This window comes from Thamnophis elegans, chromosome 6, assembly GCF_009769535.1.
Source record: "Thamnophis elegans isolate rThaEle1 chromosome 6, rThaEle1.pri, whole genome shotgun sequence".
In the NCBI taxonomy this organism is placed as follows: domain Eukaryota; kingdom Metazoa; phylum Chordata; class Lepidosauria; order Squamata; family Colubridae; genus Thamnophis; species Thamnophis elegans.
This window is the reverse complement of record NC_045546.1, coordinates 36,593,595-36,605,265: the sequence shown is the minus strand read 5'-3', so window position 1 is coordinate 36,605,265 and position 11,671 is coordinate 36,593,595. Positions and strand designations below refer to the sequence as shown.

At 36.1% G+C, this 11,671-nt stretch overlaps 1 protein-coding gene across 1 annotated transcript in view; it reads right to left on the bottom strand.

Moving 5' to 3' along the window:
- Positions 1-2,115: 2,115 nt before the first annotated feature.
- TMPRSS7 (transmembrane serine protease 7) overlaps positions 2,116-11,671 on the bottom strand; it is a 38,610-nt gene continuing 29,054 nt past the window's right edge. Inside the window, 8 exon segments of the mRNA XM_032219785.1 lie at positions 2,116-2,237; positions 2,240-2,288; positions 3,028-3,184; positions 6,488-6,611; positions 6,614-6,759; positions 9,590-9,663; positions 9,665-9,771; positions 11,456-11,572. Of these exon segments, the coding sequence (XP_032075676.1) occupies positions 2,116-2,237; positions 2,240-2,288; positions 3,028-3,184; positions 6,488-6,611; positions 6,614-6,759; positions 9,590-9,663; positions 9,665-9,771; positions 11,456-11,572 (896 nt within the window).

Below are 11,671 nucleotides of genomic sequence, written 5' to 3'. Positions count from 1 at the left end.
CTCAAAATTAATTCTTCATTTCTTTCAGTTTCTTGCAAGAAGTCCAAAAATTGTTTCCAAGTAAAAATAAAATTGATCAAAGTTTTTTCTTTCATCAACGCTGCCCATTTTACCATTTATGCCAATTCCTTTAGCTTCATCATTTCTTCTATTGTAAGTATTTGTATGTCCTTCACCTTTGGCATATAAAAGTCTGCTACTGTTGTCACATATAAAAACAATGTTCTATAAGGCGTATCTATTGGTTGACCCATTAAATCCAAAAGAAAGACCTCTAGTTTCAATTATGCATTTACTTTTAAAATCTGCATCAGAATACATACTTGATCCTAATATTTTTTAGCTTTGTACCCCCCTCCCAAGACTTGAAATAGGCATTCCAAAATATGCTTTGAATTTATGGTAGGTGGTATCCCTTTTCAATAATTTGTCACTGAATCTACCTGGTGTAGATTCAAGACAGACTTTGAAATCCCTGAGTTTTACCATATAAATCAAATTTGTCATTCAAAAATGGGAACTGGTAATAAATCTTACAATTTTTATTGAAATGGAACCAAAGCAATTTGAATTTAACAGAATAAAGTGTGAAGGAAAAACCATTTTGAATGAAGTTCTCAATCAATATTGCGTTCCTTAATAATTCCTGCAATCCATAAGACAATGAAATAAAATATTACACCGCTTCATTAGGTTATTTTTCCTATCCTAAGTAAATTTACCTGTGTATAGGTCTAACTATATAAATATAATATAAATATAAACTAAATAAATAATTCTGCAAGTAGCACATTTAATGAAATGTTGTATATGCATGTTCGTCTTCAGGTTCAAACCATTTTCTCAGTCTTGAAGCTATCTGTCAAATGTTTCTTGCTTACATAATGGTTATTTCTGGTGAGTCACTAGAATCAGAACAGAACAGATTTTGAAGGAACCTTGAATGTCTTCTAGTCCAAGCCTCTGCTCAGGCAGAAGACCCTATACTAATGATGAACCTTTTTTCCCTCGGGTGCCAAAAACTATTGCCCGTGCAGGTGTGTCCACATCTGTAATTAAATGCCCCCTACATGTGCCTACCTGTGCATGCACACATGACCCCCCTCCGTTGCCCCTCGCACCTACACATATGGTTTTCTTGGAGCCCGGGGAGGCTGAAAATGACCATTTTCCAACTTCCAGTGGGCTGGTTGGTCCATTTTTTGCCCTATACAATTTCAGACAAATGGTCATCCAATCTCTTCTTTAACAACTTCCAGTGTTGGAGCATTTACAACTTCTGGAAGCAACTTGTTCCACTGATTAATTGTTCTGTTAGGAAATTTCTCCTTAGTTCTAGATTGCTTCTTCAATGTGCTCTGTTATGACATTACCTTTGAAGACTATCCAGAAACTCCAAATGAATGATGCAAAATGAAGTGCCCATATCTTGTCCACTCATGATATCTAAAAGGTAGATCATGATTGGCAAGGCAGTGTCTGCTATATTATAGGACTGTATCACACTATATCAGTGGTGGGTTTCAATTTATTTTACTACCGGTTTGCTTGGCCACACTCGCACGTTCGCACAACGTTTCTGCGTATGTGCAGAAGTGTCCGGGCGGGTATGCGGAGCCTCCCACCACCACCATTACCAGTTCGCCCAATCTGGGGCGAACCAGCAGAAACCCCACCTCTGCACTATATATAACCTTTGTAAGCGGTAACAGACATTTGAATGGAGCCTAGAACTGAACTGTATCCAACGCAGCAACCTAGCAATAGGTCAGTTCTACTGAATGAATAATTGGTTGTCCTGACTAAGAATGTAACCATCACATTTTGTATTAGTTGTACTCTGAACTGTTCTCAAAAACAGGTCAATCTAGAGCATGCTGGAAAGGCAAGGAGAAAGAAAGGAGGATGAGGGAAGCTGATTGAACCAATTCTGCCTTTGAATTTTGCAGTATGGTAACAAAATATATATTTTAGATGAATGATATCGTATGTTTTTCACAAAGACACATGGTTTTATAGTTATGAAGATTAAATTCACAGTGCAATTAAAACATAATAATTTATTAAATAAGGTTTTAATGAAGATGTTTCATATCCTCTGGAATATAAGCACTACTAGCTAAAAACTGAAGGCATGTATTTTTGTATCCATGTAGCAAATTTTGACACTCTTGTATATACTCCTGGGAAATTGGGTCTTCCACAACCATAGCCCCAACTAACAATTCCCATCAAAACCATTTTCCGTCACCTTTATTTCGACATGATAGAGGTCCTCCAGAGTCTCCCTAAAAAGAGATTTTTTAAAAAGTTAACAATGCTTACACAGCAATGTTTCTCTAGGTAGTATGCACAATAGTATTATTTTAGTAATAAATTTGTTGGTACAACTAATGATGGAAATGGTTTAATTGACAAGAAAAAAAAACCAAATGTCATTAAAATAGATTGGACTATAAATTAATCTAGAATTTTTCTATCAACTACTAATTTTCTATACTTGAATTGTATTTCTATGGCAATTCAGTTTATATAGAATGTGAAACAATATGTTTATCACAGATTATGGAACCATTTCCTCCTCCACTATGAAAATTACTCAGTAGAAAATATGATCTAGATATTCTTTAAATAACTTATCATTTCTATTAGAGTCATTAAGTTCATCTGGGTTCATTCAGTCTGGAAGTTGTAGTCCCAAGAATTCTGAGCAAATGTTCATTATGACATAACACAGAGAGAGGAGAGGAGAGGAGAGAAGAGAAGAGAAAACAAGTGGAAAAAAATCAGACTTAAGTTTCTTATTTTTTAAATTAGTATTTCATGAGTTGACTTCTCATTGTTTTATGGAAATGATATACAATTTTCTTGGCGACAGTACAAAAGGGATTTTCCCCAGCCTTTTTTCTGAATCTTTTTTCCAGATTCCCAGTCTAATCTATAACCATGAATTCTAGGTGTTTCCCAAGTCTGTGATTATTTGGGAGGGGTAACAAGTATGCATGGCAAAAAAGTGAAATCCCTTACTTTGCAGCTATCCCTTTTTCCAGACATTATTCCAGCACACCAGCATTGCGACTTGTGATAAGTCCATATGTTTGAATGACAAACTGTCTGATCCACAATTTCCACCTCTGCTTTCTGTAAAATTGGTTGGTGTGTCATCATCTGGATCGAGGAAAAACTAATAATGCAAGAAAATACATTTCCAGTATCTCATTTTTAATTTTGAAGATGATGATATTATATAGCACCATTTTATTGAACCAACAAACTTTTTCATATGTATTTATGTATTTTGTATGTCACAGCAAAATGTAGTATAGTGCATAATTCATAGAAACAGTGGTGGGGTTCAGACGGTTCAGATGAACCAGTAGTAGTTTGGCGGCCTGGGTTGCTGGAATCAGCAGCGGCGCAGGCCTGCTATGCCACCGAACCAATTCTTCAGGCGGTGCTTCAGGCTTCGCCATCTTGTTTTTAGTTCTGCTCATGTGCAGAAAAACTTAAATTGCAACTGCGCATGCACGCACTACAAACAAACTGCAGTACTGCCTGCCACAACCCATCCTTGAAACAACATATAAATACCATAGCAGTGAATTATTTAAAGAGCCGTGGTATGCAGTGGTTAAGATGCAGTATTGCAGGCTGACTGCCCACTGCCAGGAGTTCAATCTGACTGGTTCAAGGTTGACTCAATCTTCCAATGTCGGTAAAATGAAGACCCAGATTGTTGGGGGACAATATGCTCTGTGAACTACTTAGAGAAGGCTGTAAAGCACTATGATGCAGTATATAAGTCTAAGTGCTATTGCTATTGCTATTTAAAAACACACAGTACAAGTGATGAATAAAATTATGGATTTATGTATGCTTGGGAATTTAGCTATTAGCTTACTGTTTCCTAAGAGTAACATCCTTTGAAGTCCAAAGAGCTAAGTTCCAAGAAATTAATAACATGATAACTTGGACTAGTAATTCTCAATCACTTTGGGTCCGGTTCTCTTTACTTTCTTAAAAATGATTGAGGACTTTGGTTTATGTGTGTTATCTATTGATAGTTAAAGTATTAGAAATAAAAATTGAAACATTTAAAACTATTTATTTATTTTAACTTTGTAGATCCCTTGAAATGTTTCAAGACTCCTAGAGGTCTCCAGACCACCATTTGAGAAGCACAGTTTTAGAGCATAGTCTAAGATTGTTACATATTTCATTAATCACGCAAATAACCCCCTGTTGTAAAGAGAGTTTAGTAGATAGCGTAATTAAAGATGAATTAGAAGACCAGGCTATACAATTATAAGGCAGTCTAGACTATTCATGTTGCTAATGATGATGATTCTATCGTGTGATTTTGAAATAGCCTTTCTGCTTTGCAGATTCAGACACTGCTTAAACTGAAACATTTGGTTGGCCCAAGTTGGGTTTGTGAAAAAGTAAACTATATCTATGTCATATGTAGAGAAGCTGGCAAATGTTCCACTACTGTTCAGTGTTGCAGGTATCCAGTTTCCTTTGTCCCAATTGAACCAAGTTACTAAATTTGGTAAATTTCCAATGTACAACCTTTTATATTATAGAATAATTATAAAACTTACAAGAGTTTCACAGACTTGCCAGGAATTTTAAATGAAGACCTCTTAAGAATACTGAGAAGGCTGAGATTGGACCATCAAATTGACCATCAGTTTTGGTCATTAAACAATCTTTAAAAATAAGTTTTAATTTTGGCTATGATGATCATATTTAAGAATTGCTGAGTGCTGTGTGTGTGATTGCGTGTGTGTATTTGTACTGCTATATGCACACATGAATATTTTCACCTGTGATTAACCTGTTGCCAATCCTTAGACTACAAAATTTTTTCTAACTTAGCCTCATCAGTATTCTTGAAAATTTATTTGGTCAGAATGTTTAATGAGATTAGAGTATTGCAAACGTTTTTATGTTTTTCCCTTAGTATACCAATTTACAAAGAATCTTTATAATTGTATAATTAAATTTTACGCTTGAATTTCCGAGGAGAGAACAGATACTTGGAATCACTGATGCTAGATTAGATCTTTATATTTTAATAGAGAGACTTGGATGCTTTTACAGCAGATAATACTGACCAGAGTTTGCTAGTACATTGCATGTCTTACTTGGTTTTAAATCTGCTTGCCCTCCTCCTAATTTCTTTTATAAAAAGAATAAATGCATTTGAACAAGTATTTTCCTGGAAATTACATAGATTCAAAGATGAAAGTTTAGATTAAAAAGGCTGCACTGGGAATAGAGAACTTAACAGAGAAATCTGTTTAAAAAATAGTTTTCTTGAGAAATTTACTGCACCAAAATGGGAAATTTGTGTACAAAAGTTTTTTATGATTAAGTAAACTCGAGAAATCAGAAAATGTTACTTTGATCTAATGATTTATCATATATAATAAACCAATTGTCATTCTATAAAGTGGGCAATAAAATGATTAGAATATACCTTTAACATGGACACAATGAAACTGAACACTGATTTCGGTATTTGCTGTTTTGGCCACTTTAAAAACTCCAGAAATAGTTTTAGCTCTTGTGTTTAAATTTCATCTATATTCTCACTTTTTAATAATAAATGGTTTAAAAAAAATTAAACATTTTTATTTATAACATATTTTAAGCGCTTCCAAGGGTTTCCAAAGGGAAGGAGGAGAGGGTTAGAATAGCAAAACCAACATCAAGTCTTTCTCCTTTTGTTCTGTTGTAATACACACAAAAAAGTCCAGAACTCACCATATATTTCTCCGACCCTGCTACAATCATTCTAAGCATGAAAGCACCACTTCTTTCTAATGTTGCTGACTACTTATTTTTTGGACTATAAGACACACTGGAGTATAAAACGCATCAAGATTTTGAAGAGGTAAATTAAAACCAGCCCCCAGGAGCACTCTGCAAACCTTCTGTACACCCCATTTTTGTGGAAAGGGGCACGCAGAGAGTTTGAGAGGCTGCAAAGTGCTCCTTGGGCTTGGGGAGGTCAAAAAACACAAAATGGGCCAGGCTTTTTAGCAAAAAGGAGGGCATGCAGAGGGTGTGGGAGGCCTGTAGAGTGCTCCTGGGGACAGGGGAAGGCAAAAAACAGCCCATTTTCATGAAAATTGGCCTGTTTTTCGCAAAAATGGACGCGCAGAAGGTTGGGAGGCCTGCAAAGTGTTCCTGGGGGCTTGGGAGGGCAAAACAGTGCCATTTTTGTGGGAAATGGGGCCCATTTTTTGCTTATTTTTGCCCTCCCCAGCCCCCAGGAGCACTTTGCAGGCCTCCCAAATCCTCTGCACATCCATTTTTGAAAAAAACAGGATGTGTGGGATAGGGTATCAAAATGCTGTATTCAGTATATTAGACGCATCCAGTTTTTTACTCTCTTTGGGGGAGAAGGGCATCTTATACTCTGAAAAATACCGTAAGTCCTTTGTTTATTGGCAACAAATGAATGAATGCAGTGGGCTTACTTGTTTCCTGCTTCTGTCCCCAGCCTGTTACCCAGCATTTTTCTCCAGTATGCACATTGTGCATGGTGGGAGGTAAGCATATTGGCCCAACTGACCATCTCATTATTTCAAGCCATGGGTGCTTAATTGTACCAGAGCAATGTCATAATCATAATTTTGACTGTTATAATATTCATGGACAATGATTCTCTTCAAGGTGGAGACAAATTTGGCTTTTCCTTTTGTGTGCATTCCCAAGTAAGCTGTCCAAATTCTAGGATCTGATAACCTAAATGAAAACAGAACATTCAAATATATATGACTGAACATTCACATATCTATGACATGCGATCAAGATAAAAGGTTATCATTAAGTGCTTGAATTAACAGAAATGTATACCTACATATTAGTGCTGTTCTCCATTAGTGATCTCTATTATCACAGATACAATGCTAGCAAATGAAAGATAGAATTAGTATGTCTGTATTATATTCTGAATAGGTTAAAGACAGGTCTTGTTTCTTTTCTTTACTTAAGGGTCTAGATGCGGAGGGAATCACCTGTCTCTCTTTTTAACTAGAGAGAAAGAGGAGAAGAGCCAAAAATTTCTTTGGAACTCTCTATAGATGGGAGAGAATAGAGGAAGAAGATATTATGCGATATTTAAAAGATAGAAATCTCCCTATAATACCGGATGAAATGAAAGAAATGATAAATGATAAAATTACGATGACGGAGATAAAGGCAGCTATTCAAAAGCAAAAAAATTAATAAAAACCCCAGGACCAGATGGCATCCCTCAGAATTCTAAAAAGAAATACAAACACCATTGGAAATCTTACTATTGAATATATACAATGAAGTACTAGAGCAGGTAAAATTACTAAAGACATGGATGGAAGCTTTGATAACACTTATTCCAAAAGATGATGTAAACACTCAACAAATCAAGAATTATAGGCCAATCTCATTACTCAATGCTGATTACAAATATTTGTGACAATAATGGCCAAAAAAGCCAAAAAAATATTGGACAAAATTATTTATTTGGATCAAAATGGATTCTTGCCCAATAGATACATAAGAACAATACATTATGAACTCACTGGAATACTATGAGGCACATCTGGAAAAGCAGCTGGCATTAATGTTTGTAGATACCCAAAAAGCATTTGATAATTTAAATTGGAACTTTTTTTATTAATCAATTAAAAATTATGAACTTTAGGTAAAAATTTACGGGTTTGATTAGAGCGATCTATTTGAATCATCAGACAGCGCTGGCTCTTGGGTTTTGAAACAGGGATTATCACTGCCCCTAGACTCAGGAACGACTAGCACATATGTGTGAGAGGAACCTTTACCTTTAGACTAACATTATTCCAGAAAAGTTCTAAATTCATATTTACTGTAAAAATGGGCTGTGTAACAGCTAAAAAGAATGAAATTAGCTTCAATATCTGTGCCTGCCCTTCAGAACATCATCCCCCTGAGATCTGGAGGGCCTCAATCCTGTCAGTATTCTGAAAAGATTGAAAAATATGGTTATTCCTTCAGGCATTAAACTAGCATGTCAAGTGAGCCAATTGTACCACTGTGTAGTTGAATAATGTAAACTGCTTGAGAATCTCAGCTGCATTGTATTAACATTACAGTAAAGTGATTATTTTTCTCTTATAGTTATGTTTTTAGTTATTCTGAGCCACCAAGAGTTGCAGAAGACACCCGAGAAATAATTTAAATGAAATGAATTGTTTGAGCAAGACAAGCAGGTAATAGACAGATAGATTATCTATTCCACTTAAAATGACTACTGTTGTACCAAAACTGATACACAAGTTAATTGAAATACTAAGAGAATAATACAATTTTTGGAGAGCTTTCAATCCATATCTATCTGCTTCAGAAAAAGAGTGCAACTGAGGGGAGAGGAAGTAGGAACAAGAAAAAGGCTTTCTAAGACTAAAGAAATAGAGAAATTGGGACTTGAACAACTTGAAGAACTCTTCCCTACTTCTAAGTAACTAAGCAATTAGAGAAGTAATTAGAAGTTCAACTTCCACTTGGGATCTTTGGGGAAGCATTTGTTTTGCACCCAAAGTACTATTTGTCTTTCCACATGACAATGGATTACCCTGCTGATTCTCTAGAAAGTCCTTTTATGCTAAGGCCTGTGATAATGGAGTCTTTTCATTACACAACCCCTGACTCCTATATAGACAAGACTGTGGTCTTTAGCCTTGCAAGAACAAAAACTTCTTGAAATTTGACATTTGCTTTAGTAAATGAGCAGGAAAATATGAAAATATCAAAGGCCCTTGACAAATATTGATATGTGGGAAAAAGTTGTGTGCAGGACTATAGCAGGCTATCTGTCTCTGCATGGATTTGAGTGCATGCAAGAATACACTTGAATGTGTGTGTGTGTGTGTGTGTGTGTGTGTGTGTGTGTGTGTGTGTAGAGTGTTACTGTACTCATTTGTATTGCAGTTATGCCTCTGTGGTGCCTTTTCACATTGGGGAAAAAAGGGGTCATATATTGATTTATTATCTACACAAACTTGCAGATTCTGCATTGGCTTCTGAAAAACTTTTAGGGTTAATATACATGATTACATTCAGTTGAAGTTCTTGATGTCCTTATCTTTTTTTTAAGTCTCTGCCATTTCCTTGTAACAGTGAATCTGACATATGGGCGTGGCAAAACCCTTCTATTTACACTAAAAAGCTGAGTAACCCATGAGCCACAGAGAATTTACAGGCTAATGTGGAAGAGTTAAGACTACCACATCCAGGCTTCAAAAATCTGTACAACCACTAGATGGCAACAAGTAGTTAACATTTTCTATAGTTGCTCTCATTAAGTGGTTATCTGAATTTTTTGCATCCAGGAGATAGAAGCCCTAGGAAAGGGAGATATTGGAATGCTAAGAACAGGATAATCTTATGCCGTGCTTATAAACTAGTTTATAATTGGATGTTGGTAATGTCATGATGCATTGTATGGCTGATTGTTGCAGATTAAGGGAAAAATAATAAACCCATTGTGCTCTACAAGAGATCACATGCATAACATGATATTAAAGAAAAATCTCTCAATTATAATAATTTTATCCACTTACCTGTTCCCCTGAAACAATGGGCGGCAGAGAGAAGCCACTCCTTTGATATCACAGAGGCTCCACAATAAGCAACTCCCAGCAAAATGCAAGCTGGCTTGCCAGGGCCATTCTCCTTCGTGGGTCTCAGAACCCCCCACAATCCGGTTGTGAGTGTTGCTGTATCTTGTATTGCCACAGCCTTTTGAAAGAATGTAACAATTTAGCATGGTTTTTGCCTAGCAAAACCGCACTAGCAACTGGTACCATTTATTTATTTAAACTGAATCAATTGCTATCTTATTTGTTTTGGAAATGCCACACAGCATATCCAGAAGGGTACCCAATTGTTCAGGCTAATGGCAGGAGCTGACCTTTGCCAGAGTCTATGATGGATGGGAAAAGGACAAGGAAGTACCTTGTGCCAGGACAAAAAGTCCTAGCTCCTACGAATTATAATCAGTTAAAATTAATTGACATAATTTGTTACTCTTTATGTGTTTAATAATTCCTCCTTTGTCTTACTAAAAATTAATGTTTCAAAAGGGCTCAAAAACCTACCCTAGCAAGCAGTTCTGGAATCTCAGCCTGTAAACCCTGATGCATGAGACGGTTCATTTGTCTCTACTCTAAGTATTATCCAGCCACATTTCAGCTATGTGGCATAGCTAGAGAATATGTATTTCAAAAACTAATGGGGGTGAAATTCTATAGAAGCCCTGCCTAGCATACACTTAGAAATTGATTTGATCTTTAGAAGACAGCTACCTAGCTTCAGTTCCATGAAAAAAATTAACACATAATAATATATTATAATAGCAAAATACATGTGCTACTGCTATGTTTCATTTGGGTACTCTCATACAGGAATTCTCAACCTTTTTTTGTTTGTTGCTACCTTCTGAACCTCATTTACTCATTTGATGTCCCTTATTGCTGCTGTTAGCTGATTATTAGCTGTAAAAAAGGCACTTATCGCCTATACTGTTAATTAAAACTAATCTAGACTTGACAACTAGATGACCTACAAGGTCCCTTCCACCTCTGTAATCTGTTAAAATCTGTAGATTTCAATTCATCTGGGCTGGACAATTCTGGGAGTTAAAGTCCACAAGTCTTAAAGTTGCCAAGGTTGGACACCCAGCTCTAAACTGTGGTCTCCTTGAAATGTTGCATGCTTCTCTTGGGATCATACGGTTCATGTTGAGAATCATGATGGCACAATGGTTAAAGTGTATTACTGCAGGCTACTTCTGCTGACTGCTGGCTGACTGCAATTTGGCAGTTTAAATCTCACCAGGCTCAAGGTTGACTCATCCTTCCATCCTTCCGAGGTGGGTAACATGAGGACCCTGATGTCTGGGAACAATATGCTGACTCTGTAAACCGCTTAGAGAGGGCTGTAAAGCCCTGTTAAGCAGTATATAAGTCTTAGTACTAGTGCTAGTGCTAGAGCTATCACTGCTCTAGTATATATGGCTGGAAGTAAATTTATGCTCTTGGAATACTTTGAAAGTACAGAAAATTACTATGTGAACAGGCAATAAAGGAAATAAAGGAAAATTATCTTCATATCTGATTAACTTTAATTATGGGTCAGATGATCTCTGTCCTAGTGATGTGACCTGCAAAGTATATTATTTAGTTATGAAGCATTCTTGGGAAGTTGAAAGCTAAAAACTGTTCTATCTTAATGAAATATTGAAAAGGAAGGTAGTCAATTCCAAACTTCGTTTGATGGGCAAACCTACCAATCTAAATATTAGAAATCAATATTAAAAAATTGTGTCTGTTCTAGAAAAACAATGAGGACTAGATCAAAAGGGCAATGAATATATATTATATATTATATAATATACTTGTCTACGTCCTTCAAATATACTTACTACAGTTGTTTTCATCACTTCGATCAAGGCAGTCCAAGATTCCATCACACCGTGCATTTTGTTTCCTGAAGCAAATCCCATTGTTGCATTTAAAAGTATTGCTGGTACAGGGAATGCCTAAAAAGTAATAACTGCAATGTTCAAACAATCTCAGTTGTCTAGAAGTCAGAACAATCATTCAAGATTTTTTTTTGTAAACACCCCTCACCCTTGGTA